At 55.2% G+C, this 26,212-nt stretch overlaps 1 protein-coding gene across 1 annotated transcript in view; it reads right to left on the minus strand.

The window, feature by feature from the left end:
• The window catches only part of LOC144251493 (myomesin-2-like), a 54,452-nt gene that overhangs the window by 14,785 nt on the left and 13,455 nt on the right, over nucleotides 1-26,212 (minus strand). Inside the window, exons 5-20 of the mRNA XM_077794364.1 lie at nucleotides 25,963-26,124; nucleotides 24,817-24,958; nucleotides 22,773-22,972; nucleotides 22,155-22,208; nucleotides 17,901-18,028; nucleotides 15,410-15,593; nucleotides 14,025-14,199; nucleotides 12,472-12,593; nucleotides 10,913-11,100; nucleotides 9,290-9,416; nucleotides 8,132-8,310; nucleotides 6,997-7,111; nucleotides 5,405-5,561; nucleotides 5,215-5,321; nucleotides 3,127-3,171; nucleotides 2,567-2,703 (exon numbers count right to left, since the gene is read on the minus strand). Coding sequence (XP_077650490.1) covers nucleotides 2,567-2,703; nucleotides 3,127-3,171; nucleotides 5,215-5,321; nucleotides 5,405-5,561; nucleotides 6,997-7,111; nucleotides 8,132-8,310; nucleotides 9,290-9,416; nucleotides 10,913-11,100; nucleotides 12,472-12,593; nucleotides 14,025-14,199; nucleotides 15,410-15,593; nucleotides 17,901-18,028; nucleotides 22,155-22,208; nucleotides 22,773-22,972; nucleotides 24,817-24,958; nucleotides 25,963-26,124 — 2,222 coding nt within the window. The remainder of the gene's footprint in view (nucleotides 1-2,566; nucleotides 2,704-3,126; nucleotides 3,172-5,214; nucleotides 5,322-5,404; nucleotides 5,562-6,996; nucleotides 7,112-8,131; nucleotides 8,311-9,289; nucleotides 9,417-10,912; nucleotides 11,101-12,471; nucleotides 12,594-14,024; nucleotides 14,200-15,409; nucleotides 15,594-17,900; nucleotides 18,029-22,154; nucleotides 22,209-22,772; nucleotides 22,973-24,816; nucleotides 24,959-25,962; nucleotides 26,125-26,212) is intronic.

Below are 26,212 nucleotides of genomic sequence, written 5' to 3' on the forward strand. Positions count from 1 at the left end.
ATGCCCTGAGCACACAGCCCATCTGGGTGGCCCTGGTTGGTGACCTTCAATGCCTCCAGCCTAGCCACACCTCACATGCCCTGAGACTCTGCCCTCTCGCTGTGTGATGAGCCACAGACACGGGAAGGTTTTATGGTTGCTCAGGTGCTGTGTTTGATTCACCCCCAGATAATGCACCATCTGAAATTAAGCAGGGGTGGTGGAGGAAGAGCCACACCCACGTGAATGAACAGCTCGTCCCAAATGCAGCAGGAACCTGGGGGAGCCCAGACTCAAAGGGCAGGGCCCAGGGCACCTCCTGTAAATCACAGCAGGACTGACTCCTCTGCCTGACCTCCCCGCACCCCGGGGCCTGAGCTAAAAACAGGCCGTATTTGTCAAGGATGTCCTGGTTTTAGGCATGAAAGTGAGGGCCCTCAGGAAGCATGACAGAATGAAAGCCCAGCCACCTGTGTGAGCCCAGGCCTCCGCACCCTCCCCTCGGGGCTCCACAGGGAATTCCTACCTGCCCATCTATTCCCACAATGTCCCTTTCTCATTAAGGTTGCTTCTGGTTTTTATACCCAAACTCCAGTGGCAGAAGAGAGACGCCACAGCAGAAAGCCACCAGGTGAGGAGCAGAACACTTCCAGCCACCCCTGGGTGCATACTGTCCTCCGGGCTAACTGCAATGCAGCTGTTGTGAATATCTGCAGTGCGACTTCAGGTTTTAAGAGAATAGAGCCTGCTCCCCCACCCCACGCTTCGTCTTCATGAAACCTCAAATCACCTGTACAATGAGAGTTTCCAATACTCACTGTTGAAAACCACAACATGTGGGAGAGAGCAGGACATGTGTTCCAAGGTGACCTGCAAGGGGAATCTACATGACAGAGGGTGGGGCAAAGGGGAAGGCGTGGTCCCACCTGTTTGGGGAGGGAATGAATGACAGAGGCACAGCAGCAACACTGACCCTCGACCTTGGAGCTGAAGCAGTGTGAGACCACACCTGAGCCGGAGGAGGACCCCTGACCCTGCGAGAGGCCCACCCAGGCCTGCAGTCTCCAGCCTAGCAGACTCTCCTCAGCTCTGATGAGCGTGAAGGCAGGATTCTCACCCACCAGACCCTCAGCAGTGCCACAGTCTTTTCTGCACTGCAGTATCTGGGCAGATTTCAGAAAAATAATTAGGTTTCCTGCTACTGCCATTATGCAGCAGATAAAGTTCAATGATTCTGTGAGTGCCAAAAACACAGGATTTTATGTGACCTTCACAAAGCAGCATCAGTCTTCAAGTGTAAAGGCTTCCTGTGGGTTGCTAATTAAGAAGTGAAATAGTGCACCACATTCCAAAGTGTAGCCGGGCAGCCAGGATACAATCTCTAAAGATTGTAGGAAAAGCAGGTAGGAAAAGCTAATTAAAAGATGTTCTGCAAATGAAGCGCAATTACACTGAATTCCGCTTCATCTCTTGGCGTGATCTCTGCTCAGAGAGACACCTCTCCGGCCACCCTATCAGGCAGTGCCTCCCGATGATGGCACCTGGACAGCTGGCTCTTCTGCAGCCCAAAGAATCTACGTGCTCTCCACTAGCCAACTCTGCCACCCGGACAAGTCCTAAAGCATGCTGTGATTCCCTCAGGACAGACTGAGCAGATCAGGTGATGAGTATGCGATCCTCGTCCATGTGAGATTTCTATCTGAAGGACTGCAGTTGACCCCTCTTGGCTTTGCAGAATAGCAGGACTGAAGATGAGGCGGCCACTCGGGAGAAGAGAACTGGGCTGCCCACATGGCCTGGTGACCCGTGCACCTCGAGCATGACCAGGGCATCAGGACGTGACAGGCCAGCTGAGTGCATCAATGACACTCACTCAGTGTCAAGAGAAGAGGGGTCAGAAGAGCTCACAAGGATCCGAGAGGCACCAACCCCACCACCAAATAATACAGACCCCTTCAAATAGGTGGACCCCTGACGGGGTGCGCTGGCATGCTGTATCAGCAAGAGGGAACAGATCCCACAGGACCCACACCTCAGAGAGCACAGGAGGACTCCTGAGGGGCCTATGGTCATGGTGAGGCTTGTCTTACAATTAAGGCAGAACAGGGCAGAGGTCCACAGGGTGGCTTAGCCGCCCCTGGCCAGATCAGATGTTCCACAAGAAGGCAGCAGTGTGAAGCTCCAGTGTGCTGCTTCTCCCATGGGAAGGCATCGGGGACAGGATGCAGGAAGGTTCTCAGGACAGAGACAGAATTCAAGCCCTCCAGGCCACCCCCAGAGGAGCTGCTCAGTGGGGACATTTCCCCAGGTCCAGAACCTCTTCATAAGGCTGAGCTCCGAGTCCCTAGAACCTAATTTGTCATTTTTGGATTCCAACAGGCTTGGATTTCAAAGACTACTGAGTCTCATCCAACCCAGAGCAATCTCTGAGCACCTCGAGGACCCGCCATCTTCACTGTCTTGTCAACCGCCTACCCCCAGTTTCCAAAGCTCAAAAGGAAGGCGGACACACAGAATACTGATCCAGAGCCATAGATGGCCACCAAACCCGGCTCCACCAGGGCCACAGCATGCTCCAGGAACTCACCTCGCTGTCTGAGACCTCTCTGTCATTAATGACGAATAGGAAGCTGGCGTCTGGCGATAATTGCTCAGCCTGGAGCCAGAAGCGGACCTGGCCCTTGTCGAAAATCTCATAAGCTAATTCTGATTTCAGAGGAATGGCTGCAGGAGGAAGGAAACCTGAAGTCAATGCCCTGTCCTCGTGGGGAGGAGCGCAGCCGATCGCAGAAAAACATCAGCCTGAAACACGGGACAGCACAGCCCTGGAGAGCTGCACTGAGCACTGGAACCAGAACTCAGGGTGAGTCGGTGAGGAGCCTATGCGTCACTGACGCCTCGCACCCTGTCCTGGGGGCCCCTTCAGGGTGCCGTCTGCCACTGCAGCTGCCTGTGTTCCTCCGTGCTCAGTGCGACTCGGGACTGAAGACAGCATTTGATAGACACATTGTTGTAGCTCTCCAGAGTATCAAGAGGCACTTGCAACTGTAGTTAGAGTCCACAGGCTGGGACCCAGGTGGGTCTGCCCTGCCCTGGGGAGCTGCCCCGTGGGCTTACAAGTATGCAGCAGGGCAGCAGATTACTTACTGGGATTCTTTATCTCATTGCTCAGCGCCATCAAACGCTCAAGCTCTAGAATGAAGAAAACATTTTAATTAATTTTGACCTGTGCATTCAGAAGCCTGTAAACAATAGCTAAACAAGAGCAGAGACTGTGTCACCACGATCCACTGTGAGGATACGGAAGAAATGTGAACTGACAGTGAGAAGATGGCTCGCAGGCTGGGCTGGATAGAGCTCAGTTGGCAGAGGGCTTGCCTCCCATGCACAAGGCCCTGGGTTCAATCCCCAGCACCACCAAAAAATTAAAATAAGATAAAAAAAAGAACGCACTTGCTCAGGGGAAGCAGAGGGCAAGGTCGAGCTGCATCTTGGGAAGGAGGAGCTGGGCAGGCAGGCAGCTCCCGGGGAGCTAGAGGAGCCCTCGGGAGAAGACGGAGGCCTAACTCCAAGGGAACTCTCTCCCTGACCTAACCTGGCTGGGAATATGCTCTTTCCTCCCCTTCAAAACTTCCTTCTTGGATCTATTAACAAGAAAGCGTGTACGTGATCAGCCTTCCAGCCCTGACCTGTGCTTTACCATGAGCATAAGAGAGCAGACAGACACACGGCTCTCAGAAAGACCCGAGCAGAGTCGGGGCCACCAGAGCACGGAGCCATTTCTCTCTTCCCCTCTACCCCCTTCCTTCCTAGATCCGGAATCAGAAATGAGATGACGGCCACCAATGTCTGAGCACGTGTATTTGAACTGGAAAATGCCGTCAGACTTTTCCTGACGGAGAGCAAACTCCATCTGGCTGTTGGTCTGACTGTAGGACTGACTGGCTTTCCCATTCAGATTTCCTGGGAGAATGTTCCACAGACTGAATGAGGTACACCTGCAACTCCAAGGTCTCTCCTCAAGTGTAGTTGAAGTCTACATATAGTATAAAACAAGGTGGGAATTTCACCCTTTGCTGTGATTTAAAATTAAAATGGAAAATGTCATATGAAAACTCACAAGTGCAGAGGAATACGTCCACTTTTCAGAATGATTTAAGGGTGTTTTCTGCAGACAGAATTGTTTGAGCCAGGGCCGGCACAGTCAGCCCGTGTATGTGCAGCACACTAGGACCCAGAGCGCGAGGCCGGCGCCCTCTCCCCCACGGCTCTTGCTGCATCTGGCTCACTGCATAAGTTCTCCTGGATTCAGCCAGAGCCACACCTGACGTGTCTCCATCATGGTCTTCCCTGTCCTCCCTACCCGCGGCTGTGACTTGAATGTGCCCCCAAGGTTCATGTGCTGGGGATTTAGTCCCACTGCAGTGGTGCTGAGAGGTGGGACTGTGTTAAAGCCATGTTCCCAGGCGTGGGCTTGATACCAAGAGAGTGGGGGCTGAAGTAAGGAGGACCTGGGCTTCCCGGGTGATACCCCCATCAGGGGATGAGAGGCAGGAAGGTCCTCACAGACAGACACAGCCCCCGATCTTGGGCTTCCAATCTCCAAGACCATAAGAAAACAAGGCTCTGTTCCCTACGAATCACCAGTCTGTGGTGTCTGCCATGACCAGGAAGCCACCGACCACTCAAAGACTTGCCGGTGTGCCTTACAGTCCCCGGGGGAGCCTGCACCCTGCAGAACTAGCTGAGCCGCCTTGGCCTCCAAGGCCCTCAGAGGTCCTGTGACGCTACTGTGGGTGCTGCAGAGCGCCCGCCCCACGGCTGACCTCTTCACAACACTCAGGGCTGAGGGAGCAGGGGAGGGCAGGGCTGGACAGGAGCGCAGAGCCGCCCGCCCCCGGGGTGGGGATAAGACAGCCCCCTGCCTCAGGCCTTTGCCTATGAACTCAGTGGACGGTGCACAGGCCGACTTCTCCCCCACCCCAGCCCTCCTCCACGTCTGTACTCTCACCAAGAACACTGTGAAACCTGAGCCCCCACGGCTCTGTGTGGCAGAGACCACCCACTCTGGATTTGCTGGATTGTAAATTTTGACTCCTTTGAATACGCCGCCTTTTACCTCCAACAAACACCCCTTCTCTAGTCAAACAGGGGGATACAGAAGTCGGTACCAGAATCGCTCTTTGAAAGCATGAATAAAAACAAAACAGCAAGCCTGCGTCATTTAGATATTACCTTCCTCATCCAGAACAAAACTGGAGGACACGCCATCCGTGTCACTCACGGACACCGAATAGGTCCCCACGTCCACTTTATCTGGATTCTTAAAGTACAGCTTCGAGCTGGAAACAGAGACAGAGCTGGGTGAGCTCCTGCTGCTGTCTGGGATGTCCAGGGTTCCCAGCACCCGCCCCCGGGGGCTCACTGGTCGCCTTCCGTGTGCACGCTGAACCGCTCCTCATCGGCTATCTCCTCGTAGGACTTGCACCAGGTGAACTGAGAGGCGTCCGTCATTTCCTGGCAGTCAAAGCTCAGGTAGATGTTGCCTTCCTCGTCCACGCCAGCGCTGATTTCCTTCGTGCCTGCAGAGCAAGGGTGACTGAGCCTGGCAACAAGTGTCCTGTCTTCTGAGGTGGTGGCACAGGTGAAGAGCGTATCTATGTCTAATCAGCACTTTCACTTCATGTCCACTGACCCAGATGGCCGAGGGGGAGCAGGGCACTCAAGGGAGCTCTGGACTGGCCGCTTAGGTCACCACATTTCTGTCCACTTCCTTTCCGTGTCCAGTACTACCTAGAAGGCCAGGGGCTGCCTCTCAGGCCTGATCCCTTTCTCCCTGAGGCCTAACCTGCCCTCACCTATGCTGGCCAACTTCACCCACACAGGTGATTATCTTGGTTCTGGGGAGTACTGCTTGTTTGCTGAGTCCACCCAGGGGTGGAGCCATGGCCAACATGTGGCCAGCCAGAATTCAGCTCTTAGAAATCAGGATGGGATACTGTCCAGGGCACAGTGGTGCACATCTGTTATCCCAGTGGCTCCGGAGGCTGAGGCAGGAGGATCATGAGTTCAAAGCCAGCCTCCGCAATTTAGCAAGGCCCTAAGCAACTCAGTGAGACCCTGTCTCTAAATAAAATACAAAATACAAAAATACAGTGATTAAGCTTCCCTGGGTTCAATCCCTGGTACCAAAACAAAAAAGAAGGAAAGAAACTGGACGGGAGGGGCACAGCTCGACCTCTGCCGGAGAGCAGAACTGAGGCCACAGGATACAGATGCTCTCAAGCTTCCAGAGGATGGAGAAGTCACAAAGAGACAGCAGAACTAAATGAACAAGAGTCCACAGGACAGTGAAGGCCCCAGAGGACACAGCAGGGTCTCTGCGAGTGGCTCCATCACCTCCCACAATACAAGCTGTTAGAGTCTGTAAACAAGTCTGGATGGCGCCTGGCATTTTGCAGAGGGAGTGGTTTATGAAGTCACGCCAGCGAGCCATTAAGTGTGGAGATTCCTGATTGGTTGACTGCTGTATCTAGTTTATGTTAATTAAGATAAGCTGTGTGGAATGTATATATACCCCTCCTGTCCTACAATAAACGGCTCCCACTCCTGCTGTAGCAATCTACACAAGTTCCTCTCCACCCCCCGGCTATTTTGCTGCAGCCGGACTGCAGCAACAAGCCACACACCTGTACACAGATCCCAGGAGCTGTCCTGCCCCAGGGGTCTCCTTTTATAACTCCTGGGGTTTTAATTCATTGCAACCAAGAAAATACCAGACAGCTTTATAAATTTCTGATCTAAACTCAGCAGCTACACAAGAAGCCACCTTCCTTCCCGAACGTCATGATGACCAAAAGCACTGTCCTCCTGCCCTGGGTCTCAGAGCACGAGCAGAGGTGGAGTGCGACTTTATTTCTTGTGCTTTCTGCAGGGGCGCCCTTTCCCTCACCCAGCCACCCGAGCAGCCCCCTGCACGTGCCCCTACGGCTGCTCCGCGGCCTTGGCGGCTCTCACCTGGCCTGGCCTCCACCAGCACCGGCTCTGACGTGTCGGAGGCCTTCCCCGGCCCACTGGCGTTCACTGCCCTCACTCGGAACACGTACGTCCTACCTCGATGCAGGTCACAGACCTTGAGAAGACAGGGGAGTGTCAGTGTAGGTAGGAAACACCGACTTTGCCATGTTCACGTCTTAAGGTGAGCACACCTTCCTTCCTTTAAAACGCTTTTCTGGTTGGAAAAGCTGCACTGACCGAGCAGCAGAGAGGGAAAGAGATGCACACCAGGCCCATCTCGCTTCAGGAAGAAACACGTTAGGGTATCTAGCGTTCTCTTCTGCACATTTTAAAGCACAACTAAATCATTTTGACTAGATTGCAATCTGCTGTTCAGATTTAACTATGTTAAACTATGTTTGACACAGAGCCATGAGGCGAAATATTCTCTTAGGTGTGATCTGTGACTGCAAAACGGTCACTTGGACACATCAAAACGAAGTCAGCTACTTCCCATACACAGACATGCGGGCCGTCCTGGGTGGAGAGTGGGGTTCTCAGAGCCCATCTCTTCACTCACCAGCAGCGCTTCCCAGGGTGCAGAGGGCGCCGAGAGTGAGCACCCAGAGCCTGATGCAGGCGTGGCATCTAACCATACCCCAGGCCCATACCAGGAGGGATCACGGGGCAGCTGGCAAGCCTCCAGGCACAGGGGCCTGCAGGACCGAGGACAGCTGTCATAGCCACCCAGGAACATACGTCCCAAGTGCTAAAACAGGAATGTTTGGAGAGAGGACTGAGCCACGTTCACTGTGTGCACTCACATCAAGTGACGTCTATCCGTGTCACCTGAGCTATGTAGAGAGCTGTGGGTGGAAGGGGCATGACACAGCCTACAGGTCACCCCTGCTGAGAGCTCCTGGGTCCAGATGTCAACATGGACGGTGGCAGTGCTGGACTCTGTTAGACTGCGGCATGGCCAGGTCAAGGGCAGGCCACACAGCCCCTGCCACCCACTCCCGGGCTCTTCCTGCCCGGCCAGGCTCCTGCCCTCACTGTGCAGAGCCCAGGAGGGTCAGATCCAAGGAACTGAACAAGTTCCTCAGGGGCTTGAGCAAAAACACCTTCAGGTAAAAGGAAACCATGAACGAATCACCTTCAAATAACGATTTGGAGTTGCCACCTCATTCACCGTCTTCCATTCCCCAGAATCTTCTTCCTTAAAATCCACCAAGTACCCAGACACAGGACTGCTTCCTGCATACACGGGGGCCTTCCACAGCATGACCAGAGAGGTGTCCCGGACCTCACAGAACGTCAAGTCATAGGCAGGACCTGCAGAGCCAATTGGACCTGTGCTCAGCCAGCTCGCACACCCTGATCTCTGCCACCGGCAAACAGGCCGGGACCTCCCCACGTCCTCCTCATGACACTGAGGGCTCGCCCTTCCTGGAAGGACTGTCCTGATGCTGGGCTGGGGCTGGGGAGAGCCCAGCTCTGTTCTGCAGCTCCCCTGGCCTCAGGGAGATAGTGGGTGTGCAGCCACGGCCCAGGCCAGCAGGTGGCATCAGAGAGAGGAGTGCAGAAATGGGCAGGTGCGTGCTGCAGCCACTGGCATGGAAACCCGAGGCCAGCTAGCGCATGGCCCCTCTGCTCTCTACAACACCAGGTAGGCCTCAAGCTGTCTGCTGCTGATTCCCAGCCCCAGACGGGCTGTGGACAAGAAGGGAAAGCTGCCCAGCAGGTGCCATCTTAACTAGAACACCAGGGTCTAAGCAAGTCGGCAAGGTGCCCCGTGACAGCCCTGGAAACAAGAGGGTCTTCTCCTCCGGACTTCCCTCAGGGCCCACAGTCGGCTTCACTAGAACAGGCAGGGCAGAGAGAAGGAAGGAGGGCAGGGGAGGGAGCTAGAAAGAGGAGGAGGGAGGAGAGATGTCTGCTGTGTCCACTCCCGGGGCCCTGGCGGCTTCCCCCTGCCTGCCCTCTTCTCCTGCCTTGGGCTCCTCTCTGTTCCCAGGAAGCAGTGGCTGGGGCCACACCCTGGGAACATGGACCCTCCAGTGGCTTGGTCAGCCATCCGTCCCTCCCACTGGCTGGCCCTTCCTCTGCCTACTGCCTGCCCCTGAGCACCCTGCCTGCACTGCGACCCTGTGGCTGCTCGGCCACTCCCAGGCTCGGCTCGTGGGCTCTGCCATCGTCGCCAGGTCTGCTCACTGGGAGGGGAGGGCATCCACCTCAGCTGCCCACCACACGCCTCCTGGAAAGCCCTCTGGCCAGCCCAGGTCTGGGTGGTGTGTTCAGGGGCGCGTCTCACCGGGTTCTGGTGCTGTCCATGCCTCGCACTTGAAGAGCTCACTGGGGTCCGATGGCTGTCCGATCCCCGCCAGGTTGACGGCAGCGATTTTGAACTCATATAATGAGCCCTCCACCAAGCCCTCCACCTGCGCAGATTTGCCTCAGTTACTACAGGAAATAACGCGCATCTCGGTCCACTGAGGAGGGGGCATTACGGTGGTCTGTCAATGAGTCCCAGGGAAGGGTCCTTGTGGGAAAACTAGATCCCCTAAAGAGAGCTGTTGACAGGCCCAGCAAGCTGCAGGCCCAGGTCAGACCATTCACCCCTTGACACTCCACAGGATGACAGGACATGCCCTGGGGTGGTACGGAAACTGAGGCTGAGAGAGGGGTCCCACAAAGAGCACACACAGGTGAGCAGAGCAGGGGCCCCTGAACCCTGCCGGTCCCTGCAGACCCCAGACCTAGTCCTGGCATTGTGGGACGGAGCTGCAGCACCCGCAGGAAGCCCACCTCAGGCCTGGCTGAGTGCCACAGGCAGCCCACCCCCGCCCCACCAGGCCACCTGCTCTGCAAGGTGAGGGCCTCGCTGGCAGCTCCCGGGGCAGTACAGCCCTTGTCTACGTGGGGCCTGCAGACTTGCCAGCTATGGGTGAGACCTGGGGAAGGCCTCAGCCAGGACACGGGCTTCAGCCACGTCTAGCACATGTTCTCTAGAACCCTAGAGAAGAGCTCCCAGAACAAGACGTGGCAGTTAAAGGTTCCCACTCCCTGGAAAGCAGAGCCCATCCTCATTTAGGCTACTTGCACCTAAAAAAGAGGAGGGTATTTTTCTCAGGAACAGAGAACCCAATAGAGAACATCTAGAGGTTGTGGCTGAACACAGCAAATATAAACAGGGTCACATCAAACCTGGGTTTTGGCCACATGTATTATAACATGCATGTATCATGACCTGCTCCATATGAAGCACAGACCATAAAGATAAAACATCACAAAGCAGAATTTTCTGTAAGACAGAGAGTAGACTTTGCCCCAAAGCCCTTGTCTCCCAGCATATGTGGCCCCTGTGAGATGCATCATTACCAGAAGCTAATGACAGCTCCGGTGGCTCTTCCCATGCCCATGAGGAGCCAGAGGCTCGGGCAAGTGGACTGTGAAGCCCAGGGCTGCCTGGGTTTGCCTGGCTTTGCCTGTGGCCCTCCCTCAGTCCCCCTCTCTCCACGCTGCGGACAACGTGCACCGTGGCAAGGGACCACTCAGGATTTCATAGGAAAGGTGCAGCACATTGCTGTACAAGCACCTGCTCAGCACCACTGGCCCAGCACTGGGCTCTGCACCAGCTGAGCACGTGACAGGGCGCCTGCCTTCCAGATGCTAGAGCTCCAACAGGGACCCAGCTGGTCACCCACTGTTTGCAGATCCCTCAATTACTCATTACTGCCTCAATTACTCCTTTACTTCTTCTCAGGAAAAAAAAAATGTTGCCTAAGATCTTTCCAGATCCAAAACTCCATGGCCTCACGATGCTAGGATTTTTACACTCACTTATTTCCTTATCAAACCACCTAAGGTCATCAAGCTCTGGAACACTGAACAGAGAGTGCCAACATTCCCAGGCCAAAAGAAAAGGGAAACCCACCGTTAAGATCCTCTGCTGCACAGGAGAGGAGTTGACCTCATGCCAGTTCTTGTGGTGAGCTTCACGCTTGTCTATATAATAACCCAGGATGGCTGAGCCGCCGCTGAACTTGGGCACCTTCCAGCCCAGGGTCATGGTGTGACCATCACAGTTCAGAAGTGTGATCCCATATGGGTGGGATGGGACGGCTGCAGGAAAGCACAGTGTACAAGTGACCCGCCTGGCACCGTGCCCTCATCTCACCCCATGGGTGTGGGGCAGGGATGGACCCATGCCCCTCCAGCTCTCCCTCCTGCCTCTGACCCTGGCCCTTTAAAGGTGATGAGTGGATGGGTAGACAGCTTCTCTCATGGACAGCGCTGCTCTTTCTAAATGCATCTACCAGTGTTTGCAGGATGCAAGGCACCGCACCGTCTCAATCTGGTCTGGACAGTGGACCACAGAAGGTTCCCTTCGTGGCCCACTAAGGAGAACTCAGAAGGAAGAGCCACCACGGGGCGTGGCCCGGGGGGACCAGCATCGATCCCCGTGCCTTTTGGCTTCCTGCAACCGTGGAGGCTTGGATCGAAGCAGATGCTCATGAGAGCACATTTCCCACGTTGGGAAAGGGCCACCTCGTCCTAGGAAGTTAGCAAGAATCCAACAGCTTCCCTGACTGAGCCACCTGCAGCCTCTGCCCCCAGTACTGAGGGCCAGCGGCTGACTGGGAGCACTGGCCCACCTTCCCTAGGGTGGGCTGAGAAGGCAGACAGGCGCTTGGACGTCCCTCCTGGGAGAGCTGGGAAGGACCAGACCTTGAGCAAAAATGGGGCTAACTCCTCGCCCTGGAGCCCTGCACCTGGTCAGACCTGACGTTCCTTGGAGATCCCAGCAGGGAAACCTGAACTTCCAAAAATGTTTGTAAATTTAATTGCAGATGAAAAACAATAAAACAGCCACCACTGTCTCTCAGAAGTGAAAGGAAAATACTTGATTCAAAATGTGTGACAACTGTGTTTTGAAACATCGCTGAATGTGACCAAAGATATGGTGTGTTCCATAGGAAAGATCCACAGCAGCCCTCACAGACACTGAGCTCACAGATCAGCCTCAGTTCAAAGGTTCAAAGGCAGCCTCAGCAACTTAGCAAGACCCTGGCTCAAAATAAAAAATAAAATGGGTTGAGGATGCAGCTCAGTGGTTAAGTGCCACTGGGTTCAGTCCCTGGAACCAAAAAAATGAATAAAATAATAGTTACAGGCCATTGGTGGTTCTGTTTCCACACACTTTGAAAAGAGAAAGTCCTGCCCTGCGTGCGGCCTGCCTTTTAGTGTGAAGGGGGCCTTGGGAATCAAGCTGCCTGCAGTGGTGTCTGTCTCCCTTGGGGATTTAGGGGCACCCCCTTGCTTCCCCCCACACTGTCATTTCCACACAGCAGCCAGCTGACCAGAGGCCTCAGCAGAAGGCCTGTGCTCCCCCAGCCAGAGTCCACCCCTGTCCTCCGGTCCTCTGCAGTGCACCCTGAGAGCTTCTTCATGCAGAACCCATGGCACCCTCGAGGACACCCACAGGTTACGCACTCAGGGCCGCCTGGACCTTGATGACTTCCGACTCCTGCGAGTTCTCGCTCATGCCCACAGCGTTGACGGCTTTAACACGGAAGATGTACTGCTCGCCCGTGGTCAAACCGTGCACCACAAACCTGGGAAGACAACAGCGTCATGGCACAGGCTCATCTAGGTCCTTCTCCTGCAGCTCTTCAGACAAAACGCTCCCTTGGACTAAGACCCAGCCAGCTTTCCTACAGGAGCACCACACGGCCTTCATTTTCAGTCTCCGTTAACTGATTCAGCATCTGGCAGCACAGCATCAGACACACCAGGAGCGGCCAACCTCGCACCAGAGTCACTGATTCTGAGCCTCTGCCTTTACTTGTGATTTTCTGGGTCTTGTCCAAATCAAAGGCCTTTTGAAAATAAATATCCAGCTCCTGGCACTCGGGAACCACATGCATCTAGAACTGAAAGAGAAGCCACCAAACTGCAGACAGGACAGGCTGACGGTGCCCTTGGCAGACAGTGTGTCCTCACCAGACCCGGCCCCACAGGGCTCTGTGCTCCTATCTGTACGGCGGGTGTGATGAGACCTGCTTGGGGTGGCACTATGAGCTTTCAAGGGGAAACGACAAGAAAGCACACAGCCAGCCAGCCTGCGTGTGGCGAGCATCCAGTGAACCCCAGCGATGGCCATCTAGCTCATGTAGTGGACATTCATGTGAGAACACTGCTGATGCTCTTGTTCTGCTCGGTCTTTCTCCATTTGGGGCCAAGGACTCTTGGACCATCCAGCTTTGCTCTCCTCAATTCCTCCTGCCTTTGCTAACCATAGCTTTTTATAGCATGCTTTTTAAAAAGATTTTAAATTGAAAACTGCCACCCCATCATTGCTAACCACCCACAGGGCCATTGTTTGGCTGCCTGTATTTTCCTGCATAGAGGCCCACCCACCGCGGGCCCTCCCTGCACTCGGCCCGACCTGGGTGTAGTGAGTTCCAGGAGTCGCGGTGCTAGCTTCGGCCCTGTGCTGCCTGCCACAGACTGACATGGCAGCCCCACTTTCCCAGTCGGGGCTGAGTGAAGCAGGGCTGCCTGAGGTCTGCATGCACAGAAGCCGCAGCAGACCCCAGAAACACGCAACACTGCCTACGTAGGGTCATTGCACACTAGGGGTGTGAACCCAATTGTCCCACTGAACCCCATAAATTTGTACAACTACAATAATAACTGAAAAAATAGAGGCAAAGTTCAAAATGTCAGTATGGAAAAACAAAGCTCCTGGCACGTCGTAGTCACCGTCTTAACCCTCCTGCTTCCTGCAAAGTCCTCCGTGGCAGTAAGAAGAGCTCAGACGGGGGCAGTCTGTCTGATGGACAGACATCAACTCCATGGAGAGCAGCTGGCACAGTGCCAGCTCACCATGTGGGCAGAGCTTTAAGTTACCCACCCCTTTCTGTGACCAGCCTAACAGACGGTGTCTAGGGGTGTCCCAGACGTCGGCCCTGCTCTGGAGCTGGGGTGTGTGCTCTGCCTGCCCACCGAGGCAGTGTGTTGCTCGGGGGCAGCAGGTGGGGCACCTGTTGTATCCGATGGGCTTGTGGTTGCACGGCTCCCACTGGTTAGTCCCAGCCACGCAGCAGTCCACGTAGTAGCCCAGCAGGGCCTCCTCGTGCTTCGGCCTGTCCCACTGCACCACCACGGATGTCTTGGTGTTCCGCGAAGCAAGGACTCGGCCAGGGGCAGAAGGGGCCACTGCGGGGGGACAGAGGGTCAGCACACAGGAGTTGAAGGGGCCACTGTAGGGGGACAGAGGGTCAGCACACAGGTGTTGAAGGGGCCACTGCAGGGGGACAGAGGGTCAGCACACAGGTGTTGCCGCAGAGAGCTGGGCTTTTCCCCAGGGAATGGGGAGCTGGTGGGAGCTGCAAGTGGAACGTGGACAAGGAGCAAGGGAGATGGGGTTGCAGGGTGCTCTCCCCACACCCCACACGACCCCCCAAAAGGAACTGTCATCACAAGTCCACAGATAGATCACGGGAAGGACAGATTCTCCTGGCTGGGCCAGGCTGCTTTCCAAACGCAAGTCACACCGTCTAAGCAAATAGGGTGCCTGGAGGAAGGGGAGCCAGAATCAAATCAGTCTGACCCTCTGACCTTTCCCCCCTGCCAGGCCCCCGTGGGCCGTGGCCACTAGCATTTCAGCCCTTGGTGTCACCAACATCCCTAGAACCAGTTAGCTCACCACCTCAGCCACACGCCCCCTGTTGCCACTTACTGTCACTTTCTGTGTGTGCCAATCAGCCAAACAGGCTGCTTCTGCAAGGTGGCGGCAGTGTCCAGCCTGTGGGTCTAGACTTGAGCCCCAGAAGCCTGAGTAACTGAACCAGGGCATCCAAGACCTGGGGCAGCTGCGACCCCACTCCCCATACAGCCTCCCCACCTGGTTCATTTAGTATCTGCCTTCCCATGAAATATGGCTTGGAGTGGGGAGGAGACACCTGGGCCAGAGTGGGAATCCTAAGCCAGCTCTCGTGGGAGGCCCAGGGGGAGGGAGGCCTCCTGCTAGCTGCTGGGCTTCAGCGTGGACTTCGAGTCAAACATCCCAAGGTTCACATTCGAAAGCTTCCAAGAGGGTCTTCCAAGCCACACGGTCAAGAGGCTGAACCATGCTGAGGGCTGGACCCTGGCCTGAACCCACTGTCGGCCCCTTTGCTGACTTCATGGAGACGAGACAGAACTTTGGAGGACTGTGGAGAACTGACCAGAACCTGGTGAGTTGAGCTGAGGACTCAGCTCAGTGGTTAAGTGCCACTGGGTTCAGTCCCTGCCCTGCTGGTAAAATGGGGTCCCACACCAACGTGCCCTGTGGTGCACACGACACTAGGGACTTCTTCCACTGGTCTCCAAGGTCACCTTGCTGCTGGCCTGTCCCCGAGCCTGGCTGCTCACCATGACCACTTACCAATGGCATCCTGAGCTTGGATGGGGGGCGTTATTTCCGACGGATCGCTCAGGCCATGCTTGTTGGCTGACAGAACGCGGAACACATACGACTTCCCCTCTGCAAGGTCAAAGACCGCGTACCGAGGGGACCTCACGGCCGTCTGGGCATTGACACGCTGCCAGCTGCCACTCCCAACCACAGACTGCAGAGGGAAGGGCAGAATTAAACCAGAGACCCCGGGAGGGCAGAGGAAGACAGCATCCAGCTGCCACACCATGGCATCCCGCACAGAGGACCACGAGATGTGCCCGTCCTGCACCGTGGACGGTAAGACACCCCTGTCCTGCACAGAGGACATTGGGAGCCTCTGTCCCACACAGGGGACAACAGGACTCGTTTGCTAATTATATGAAAGGGATTTGGAGAAGTGGGTAAGAAATTGCCCAGGTTGGAAATTTTATTAATAAACATGATTCTGTTAAAGTGAAGGCATTTTAGCAGCATAAAGGAATCAATACGCAGGTTGCAATTTCCATAAAACGGAAGGGCCTATATACAATTAAAGGTACGTTAGGAGAATATTCACAGAACCCCACTGTCGCTTGGTGGCTTACCCTGATGCAGCTGCCTAGAGGGTGCTGGTGTGATGGGCCTGTGACCCGAGCTGCGAGCACAGCCAGGTGTGTGTGTACGAAGAGCCTGTGGCCACCTGCATGGTGGTGTGGAGGTCTCTAACCGATGACAGGGTCCTGCCATCTTGTATAGCACAAGAGGCCTGTGGGTGACGTGCCACACATAAAAGGCCATGAGGCAGGCTGCCAACACGACCCTCGGGGTGACAGCACTGTTTCACCTCTTGGAACCATGGTGAGTCGGACTTCACCAGGGCTCCCGAGTCTCCACGTTTCTGTACTGCATAGGTAATGTGTCTCCTTGGTCACGGCTTCCAAATCTCTATTAAATGTCCCTCGACTTTTCCCTCCAGAGGGAGACTGCCTTCTGAAGGCAGGGTGCCCGGGACGGGGTGCCTGTGAGCCTGCTGAAGCCTGCAGGAGGAGCAGGTGTTTGGGGAGCAGCCACAGCCCTGGGAGTGACATTCACCTGGAAAGGGGAGATCGCCTCTCGGTTTGGCAGAAGTAAAAGTCATCTTTTGAAATCTTGCCGTCCTGGGGTGGAACCCGGGCATGCTCTACCACTTACTCATCTCCAGTCCTTTTGTATTTTGAGTCAGGGTCTCCCTAAATCGCACAGGTGGCCTTGAACCTGCCGTCTGCCTGCCTCAGCCTTCGAGTCCCTGGGATTACAGGTGGGCACTGCCACAGCTTTCAGGAAGGCTTTGTGGAGCCAGCTGCTGAGGGAGGGCCCCCTGATGCCCTGAGGACTGCCCCATGGCTCTAGCCGGATGGCGGAGGGAGGCACGTCTCCTGTCGGAGGAGGTGAACACAGCGAGGCAGGAGCCTGGGAGCTCCCACCCATCACTCCCAGTCTGCCCGTCCTGGCCTCTGCCAGTAAGAACCAAGGCCCCGACTCCCTGGCCCAAAGGTGGACCCTCCTCCTAAAACGTGTCCGCAGGTTCTTGGTACGGCATGGGCAGAAGGAGAGCAGGGCCGTGTGGGGAGGAGGTGCCTCCACCAGGGATAGGCCGCGAGTGGGTGCCCTGTGTGCTTCTGTGGTGCCCACAGCACCTGCTCATGCAGAGTAAGTAGCACTGCCTGGGCGGCTGGCCTGCTGGCCAGTGGGGGCCGGGTGTCGCCAGGCACAGTCTGATACTTCGCTCCTCTCCATCCACCTCCTCACGGAGCTGTGTGGTGTGCCACATGCTCACACTGAGAGTTACGCCCACACTGCTTGTGCACACCATGCACTGAGCTCTACGTTGAGCAAATTACAAAACCTTAGCTGCAGGGTTTCTAAGACTTGACAGTGTTGTTCCACCATAGCCCACAACCCAACAGTGGGTCTCCAGATCAGTCGAGTGCCGCAGCCTGCATTGCCAATGCAACAGAAGAGGCTGATTGAGAAGGCCTACTGCATCCAGGGCACCTGTGCCTGTGTACCCGCGGCACCCGCGTGTGGGCATCCTGGGCTGCAGTGCACTCTGCCTTCTCTAAGTGTGTCCCCGTCATCGAGGCCTCAGGCACTGGCCTGATCCTTAGCCTAAGCCTGCTCCACCAGGTGGTTCCCTCTAAGACCACCACCCAGTGGGCACAGGCTGCATTTCTCAGGACCTGCAGCACTGGGGGCTGGAGGAAGTCTGCAGATCCCTTGGGCTCAGCTGGGCACGGAAACCAGAGAGGAGAGCCGCAGCTCTGCTTGCACTGGGTGGCAAAGCCCAGGTAGGACCCCTTCCCCTGGAGCCAGGTCCCACTCCAAGACACTCCACACAGTCACAACTCTGCCCCCCCATTATCCCTGTGAGTGTCTGTGGAGACCAGTGGGACCCAGCCCTTCTGTCAAGCACAGCAAAGGGACAGCATGAGGTCTGCTGGCCAGGGTCTGAAGAGATTACCTTCTCAATGAAATACATTAAGGGCTCCTTGCCCCGGGGCGTGGGCGGGTCCCAGCTGAGGACCACGTAAGTTCTGCTGATCTCGGAGGCGTGCACATTGGAGGGAGGGCCTGGGATCTGAACATCACCTGCAGGAGAAAGGAACTGCATGAACCGTGTGAACACCAACCCCAGGCTTCCTGGGTGCAGCCCGGTGGTGCAGCCTGGGCCCTGCTGCTGTCACAGAGCCTTTGGGAAGGCCAACAACCCAGGCTACGGTTTCAGAGCCAGAGCATGAGGCACCTTAGAGATAGTCCAGCTACTTTTCTCTCTGATTTACAAGAGTGTCATCCAAAAGCTGGAAGGGGAAAGGATTTGCGAGAAAGGAATCAGTGTTTCCCCAGCACGAGTTCCCACCCCACTGGGAATGTGTGCAGGAAGACCGCCACCTGCATCTGCCCCGGGCAGCTGTGGACACCGTGCTGGAGCCAACAACCCTCCCCGATGCTTTCCTCCCCTGTGCCCTCCAAGCACTCGACTCGCAAGTCAGCTCCTGACACATCCGCTTCTCCCCTCACCCAGGGGGTCTGTGCACATTCACAAGGACCCTGAGCTACGCCTGTGTGCTTGAGCTTCTGCAGGGACATTAGCAAGCAGATGACCAGGACAGAGTATTTGCAACCAGAGACATCCGGCACGCCTCCCTTCTGATCTCATCTTTTTAAAAACGAGGTGAGGTGTTAGAGATCTATACTGGAATTTATAAGAGATTCTTGAAGGGTGGAGGCTTTCCAGACTTGTGGCCCCTTTAATTGTGAAATAAAATCTTGTGAGCTTCCAATTAGATTAGCACATAATTAGAATGGTTGAACTGTCCCCAGGACCTCTCTGTGCCCTTCACAATATCCAATTGCTCCCCTGGGACCCGGCTGCAGGCGAGGAATTGAACAGCCACATGGAAACAGCACAAAACAAGGTTGGGTTTCATTTCATGAGCACAGTGCACTTTAGACGGAGCGCAGGCCTGATCTAGGATCATTCTGGTGAGTGGGTTGAATTTCAAATAGGAGTCAGCGTGTCCCAGGGGAGTGCAGCAGCAGAGGCAGAGGAGTGGAGTGGGGGACCCTGGCTGGCCTCCCTAAACCCACACAGGTCCACACTCAGAGATCCCAGCTAGCGAGGAGACACGGGAACCCCACGCTGAGCTCCCAAAGATGAATCTTAGAAATTTTAGTAGCTCCCAAGAAGAGAGGGGAAGACAAAGATGACCAGCAGGTGTGGGGGCAGAAGCAGAGGCAGAGCCAGAGAAAGTGGAATGAGAAATGCCTTGTCTGACTCCAAGGCAAGGAAAAAGAACCGGGTCCTGGTGAGAGGAGGCCCCCGTGGGGTGAGACTCCTGAGTCAGGAAGACGTTCTGTGTCACCCAGGAGGCAAAAGCACATGCCTCCCAGCAGCTAGTCGGTGACGCTGCCCTTGGCCTCTGCTTCCTATCAGAAGGCCTCCCTGGAGCCCCGTCCAGCGCACCAGGGCAGCACAGGAGACAGTGGGAGAAGACAGATCGCTTAGCTCCTCCCACACGCTGGGATTGTGCTTTCAGGAAAAAGTGGTTTTGCAAACTAAAAAAAAAAAAAATTATGTATACACATACATATATAAACACTTATTTACACACATACATATCTACCACTATGTGTGCATTACTACACGTGTGTGTATACGCACTGCATACATTATACGTGTGTGTATGCGTGTAGGTTTCATCCAGGTGCTGCTTAGAAAAGCCTCCACAGCCATCATCTTAGACATGGAGCAAGATGACAGTGGATTTCAGACAGGAGTCAGCGTGCTCAGCGTCAGAATGCAGAAATGGAGCCCGGACCTTTCCAGAGCCCACCACCATCATAGCTGAACTGAACTCCAAGCCTGGGTCTTCGGAGTCCAAATCCCAAGTTTGGTTCCATCAACCTGAGCACACCATGACCACCCAGGAGACATTTCTCAGCCACAGAAACCTGAGGTTGAGCTGGAATCTGGAGAACCCAGAATTCAAGAGGACGCCCAGCCAGGAAGGCCCATGGCAGAACCCAGAGTGGACTGCTGCCAGGCACTTGAGCTTCTCACAGCCGAGTCCAGGGCAGTTCACTGGACGCTGGGAAGCCCATTATCAGAACACAGACAACCTCACATCCTTCTGCAGGAGCCAGCCCTGGCCTTCCCAAAGGGTGGTGGAAGACATACTGGACAAGGTGGACGACATCAAGGAAGGAGTGTTCATTCCAACCTCGGGCCTGAAGGAGATACCCTCCAACGGAGACCAAAATGATCAGGGAGCAGCCCACAGCAGCCAGGCAGCCGTTTTCCGCGAGCAGAGGGACCTCACTAAAGGGAATGGCTACCGCCATGTTTTAAATCGGCTTATGTGAAGGACAGACAGAGTAGAAAAAGGAGCTCCCAGGCAGCAAATGCTCGGCCCAGGTGAGTTGCTTAGAAACACTGTAGAGCTTCCTCCTCGCTGAGGACCTTTTAGTTAGGGGAGGTCCCCTTGTTTAGATGACCACGGGGAGCAGATGAGTGTTAGGTGACCACGGGGAGCAGACAAGTGTTCCAGCTCCTGTGGCCAAGCCAGAGCCTTCAACCTGGCAAAGCCCCTTCCCTGTCAATGTCCCAGGAGGTCAGCCCTCATCTAAGGGTCCTGGCCTCTGCCTCCATGGCCAGCTGTGTAAACAGAGCCTTGGAAATGTCCCCAGGGCATGGACAAAGCACCACCCCACCCAGGAGTTGGCAGAGGAGGAGGGCAGCCCAGGAGCTGCCCACCCACCGCACAGGAGAAGCTGTCCGTGAAGCTTTGCTCCAGGCACTCGGGCCTCTGAGGGCTGGCCCCGCCTTGCACACCAGCACTTGGCGTCCACAGGTAAGAGTTGCTCCACCAAGAGGCATAGCTAGAAAGGTCCCTGCCCCCAAGACTTGTCAGTCTGTGTCACTTCCTGTCCCCACTGCTCATCCCAAGGACCTTGACGCAGAGAGGGTCTCGTCCATTAGTGACGTGTGTGAAGCCAGTCACACCTGCTCCCTGTGCTGTGCTGTCTGAATGCCTAGGTGTCGCCCTGGTGGGCAGACTGCATCTCTCCCCTGACCCATCTCCCCTGAGGTGGAACTGCCCTTCCTTGGGCACACCAGAACCCCTTGTCCTACAGGGCTGGCCTGCGGCAAGGAAATCTCCCCAGTGTAGCCCGGAGTCGTTTCTCCATCGTGCGAGCCTCTATATTCTAACCACCAAAGCAAGGTAGAGCGTGACTGTGCACTGGGCACGGCGCTGGCTGGGGGAAGGAGACTGGGAGTCGGGAGTCAGCCTGCGCAGGACACTGCCTTCTGTTCCTATGTATGGAGCACCCCTGCTGCTGTCTAAGGTCCTGGAGCGGAGGTGTCCCAGGGCTCGGTGCTGCCTCGGCCCCTGTGCACAGCCCTCGAGGGCCTTCCTCAGCACCTGACTTCCCTGTGGGCAGCCGAGACACACCTTCACCCTGGGCCCTAGAAAGGAATCTTTCCCGGGCAGAAGAAACAAAGCAGGCACACTGTGGAGGGTGCACACGTCAAACACGGAAGCAAGTCAGCAAAACCCAGGTGTGCGGCTGTCTCAGGGAAGAAGCTCTTCCAACATGGCCCTGTGGGAGTTGATAAAGAAGAGACAAGAAGTACCTCTCTGGGCCGGAATCTCACCTCCTGCACTCTGTGAGGTGATCACCAACACTGGAATCTCCTTAGCTACTCTTTCTAGCTGCCTCTGAGAAGGATATCAATGAGAAGTGCTCACAATATTAAATATAAGGAAAGACGGGAGCTTTCCAACCGAACATCATTCCACAGAAAAGACTCAGTCCATTGAGTTTAAATGTCAGGAGTGAAATTTTTGCTTTAAAAAAAGGTAAATAAAACCCTTCTATTAACAGAGTTCTAAGACAGGACCCAGTTCTAAGACTGACCCAGGCCAGTGCCACCGAATCTCAGGCTCAGTTTGCTCTCCCTTCGTGGTCCCCAGAAGCATGCTCGGAGAGGCCAGCTGGACAGGCCACCGCAGCCCTCACCTCTTGCTCCTCAGACTGCCTCACTTGCCTGCTTTAACACCTGTGGTTCTTAAGCCTGCAGACTCAACCTGCAGCCTCCTTCCCACTTGGGAAGACTGTGCCCATCGTGCGAACGTCTTGACCTCCATGTCTCTAAGCAGCATCCTAACCACGGAGCAGCACAGCCGAAACCAAGTGCCCCGGAGTGGCTCACCTTCAAGGTCGTCCTTGTAGATCACGATCTCTTTCTCTCCCTCCAGGTGAATTGCTGCCGAGAGAAAGGGTGGTGCTGAGCTGGCACCCAAGGGTGCCTAAAAGAGTTGGCAGCCACTCTGCATCTGCCTGCCACACAGCCAGTCCCCGGGAGCAGGCGGAGACGGCGTTCTGGAAGGTTCCTGGCCATTTTAGCACCTCTCAGCTCCTCACAGTGGACCCAAAGACCCTGGCAGGTAAGGAAAGTACCCTGGCTTGATTAAAGCCACAATTAAGGGTCCCATGCCGTTAAGGAGAGGAACCTGTATCACATGAAGCGAAGACTCAGATTCAGGGCAGTTTGGCTTCAAGGCCCCGCGCCCCATTATGTGCTGTGATATGTCATCTGTGGACTGAGAAGGGACTCCAGGGCAGAGCTCCAGGACAGGAAGCACTGGTTGGAAAGTGTAGATGCCAGCCTGGCCGCCCGCATCCTGCAGGACCCTGACAGAGACCTGGGGTCGGGAGTACATCCCGGAAGGCTCGGCTCTTAGCAGCATTCCTGAGGCTCACACATGGAGGGTCCAAGGGAAAGGACAAATCACCCAGTCGTCCTTTCACTTAAATGTCCCCAGCCTACCTTGTAACCTTCTGAGGTCAGCAGGGTCAAGGGCAGCCACAGCGTCGGAGACCCGGGAAGGTCTGCTGACGCCGGCACTGTTGACGGCCCTCACGCGGAACACATAAGACCGTCCTTCGAAAAGTCCCGTCACAGGGTACTTGCAGATCTTCACTGGGGCATCGTTGCACTGAACCCAGTTGTCAGTTCCCACTTCACATCTTCAAATGAAAACAGGGGGAAAGTAGAAAACAACACTCACAGACAACCACCAGATATTCACAGGCGAATCTTCACATTTCAGTTGTTCCTGGAGATTCCCACAGGGCAAAATCCAGGCCGTGAAAATACGGATTTCCACAAACAGAAGAATAACAAACTGGAAGACAGTGCTACTCAGGAAATGCAGTATCTTTCTCTACCTCTTTATAAATACCTCCTACAGCAGATAGGTATCATATCCAGATAGACAGAAGGTAGAAAAGTTACTGAGTCTTCATACTTTACAGCTTCAGATCATCCTGCCTTCCAACACATTTGGATACAATAGCCGCAAGCAGTTATTGCAGCTCTAACCTCCAGAGTTCTTTCCCCAATTTGTGTGCCAAAGCAGCCCCTTTCCCTCAGTGCCCCCACATGCACCTTCTCCTGCTGAGCCAGGGGACAGATTCTCCTAGGACGCTGACTTGCAGTACACTGAATAACATTAAGATATTTTTGTCCAGAAATACCTGGAAATAAGTTCTGACCAGAGCCTGGAATGCAGGAAAGATCAGCCCCCATTTCTCAGTGGTCAAGAAATCTAAGTATAAAGGCTTCGTGTTCAGTGCCCACGAGAACGTCAGCCTGAGGGTGCAATCATGTCAGGAGAAACCAACTCCCTTCCCCAGGTCAGACAGAAGGTCCTCCGATCCATGCACCTGGCCTGTGCCAGCCAGAGTCCTGCATGGTCAGCCCTGGGGTCTGAGGAGACTGACTCAGCACAGCCAGCAGGTCCACGGTGGGGGCCGCGGAAGGACGTGCCTTCTGTGGCTCTGGATAGGTGTCAGTGGGGGGAGGAACGAGGATTGTTGACTGAAAGGTGCGTGGAGGAATGTGACGGCACGGGTGGACACACAGGCGTCCCAGGGGTGGCAGGCCTGTTGATTCAGGGAAGCCCTGAACACGGCACTCTTCAGGCCTGCTGCCTGCTCCCAGGTCTCTGGATGGCGGATGCCTAGCTAAACAGGGGGCTCCACTGGGCTGGAGAAGAGAAGCCCATCTGCCTAAGCCAAAAAGTCACACCGACTGATTTCTTTCCCGAAATAACCACCAACTCTACTGTCATATCCATAGTATCTTAAATCCCTGCCAGAACCCCCCTCGTAACCCAAGAGTTTGCCCCTTCTGCCCCCCTTCTAAATTCACTTTCTGTAACAGCCATCTCTTCCCATGGCTGAAACGTCTGACCAAGGTCTCCACATCTAACAAACACACTGGGCCAGCTCAGTACTCCTCCCAGGCTCTGAGGATTAAACCAATAAAGGAAAATCAAAGAGCTAAACCAGGGGATCTAACGATGGCCTAAATTTAAGTTATTAATACAAAGACAAATCCAGTATTTATCCTTTGAGCTAAACCTGGAAAGCAGAGAAACCTTCTTACTCAATAGAACAAGAGACCAGAGCTGTGAGGACTGTGACCTGGCGAGGCTCCTGCCGCGCTGACACTCAGGGTGGGGGCCGAGCATCGCCGGCCACATGGGCGCCCCTTCTGCTCTAGGCCCAGGGGACACTCAGCACATGGGCTGCCGGGGTGGAGCCTGCCCGGATTTGTTACTGGGTGCCACCGGCCAACAAGGCTCCAATACCAACACAAAGTAGCCTCGGGCTTACCCTGGGCTCAGACCAGGAGGCGATATTTCCCAACCACTTAGTCAAGAGCGTGAGACACCCAAGGAGTGATGTTCCCGAGCCAGTCAGGAAGAGCAACAGAGGGTTGCATCTGCAAATGTACCCGAATTTGCTGTCTGTGCTGACGTTGATTTCAGGAGCTTCCGTCACAGGAGGAAAGCCGAGCCACTCACCGGTCAATGAAGTAGCCGAGGACAGGGCTCTCGGTGGTGGTGTTGGGTGGCTTCCACGTGACGATGACATAGTCTCGGTTTGCATCATGACACTGCAGGTCCATGGGTGCTCCTGGAGCCCCTGTGACCAGCGGGTCAGCATCTGAGTGGGAAGACATGATCATTGTCACTTAAAGTGAGGGTCACTGCAAGCCTGGTCCTGCCCCTGCAAACTCAGATCTGCCTGCTGGGCTAGACCACCGCCATGTCCGCCTCGCTCACTCAGACCCGTCCACCCTCTGGACACACCTAGGAGTTGTTTTAAAACTCGGAACACCGAGCCCTCTGCAAGACTCTCAAGTGTGTGACTTTTTAATTGGATCTGAGATTCAGGTCCACCTTTTCTTAGTTTCATGTGGTCACGTGATGGCACGGTGTCAAAGATTGATGGGTCGGCACTTTAATGCCTGAGAAATATTGCCTTAGACACGTTCATATTTCAAAATCCCTAAAATTGGGAGGGATTTTTTTTTTTCTGGAAGTCGTAAGCAAAAGTTTGGGTCACTACTCGACCTGTTCTTTTTACAGACTCATGACCGCCGTAACACAGTCAGGTCGTGTGTTCAGGTCTTAACTCTGGCTGAGCGGAGGGAGCAGAGGTGTCTGCAGCTCACACTCTGAGCACCTCGTCTCCTTGTCTGGAGGTGGGCTTAAGGCAGGCCTGGCTGGAGCACGTGCCGCAGTGTAAGCTCACGGCTTCCCTCACAGTCTCCCCAGCACCTGAAGAGCTGGGGCTTCTGGACATGGGCCCATACTTTCCCTCACATTTGTCCCCACAAGTCATCAGCGGGTGAAGTGCCCACGTGGGCACGGTCCCCTCCTGTGGGATAAGCAAGGCAGTCCCAGCTGGGTCGCATCATCACACTGTAATGGGGTGAAATATCTTTCCAGAAGAAGGCAAGAGAATGAAGGTACATTTAATGCCCTCTCTTCTGACTTACGTGGCTCCTCTCTCAGGGCAGCTGACCAGCGGGCCCGGGCAGTGCCTGCCTTGCATCAGGGAGGTCTGCAAGGACAGCGGCCTCCTGGCCCCTCCCGCCCCCCTGCTCGGACCCTCTCGCTGTGGGCCCACCTTCTCTGCAGGCTCAGGCCGTGCCCCAGCCCCACCTCTGACAAACAGGAAGGCACTGTGGTCGCTGACTCCGCCTCGGGACACAATTCTCAGGGTGTACAGGCCCTCGTCGTCCTTGTTCAGGTGGCTGAAGGACAGCGACGCCTGGCCTTCTCCAAAGAACATCTTGGTCCACTTTGACTCTTTCAGCAGCACATCTGAAAGAGCACCAGTTCAGGTTGGCTCAGAAGCCTCCCAGCGACGCACAGGAACACCAGGTGGCTGCTGGGACAGCTCCCAGAGGCA

This window comes from Urocitellus parryii (assembly GCF_045843805.1).
Source record: "Urocitellus parryii isolate mUroPar1 chromosome 14 unlocalized genomic scaffold, mUroPar1.hap1 SUPER_14_unloc_1, whole genome shotgun sequence".
Classification (NCBI taxonomy): Eukaryota; Metazoa; Chordata; class Mammalia; order Rodentia; family Sciuridae; genus Urocitellus; species Urocitellus parryii.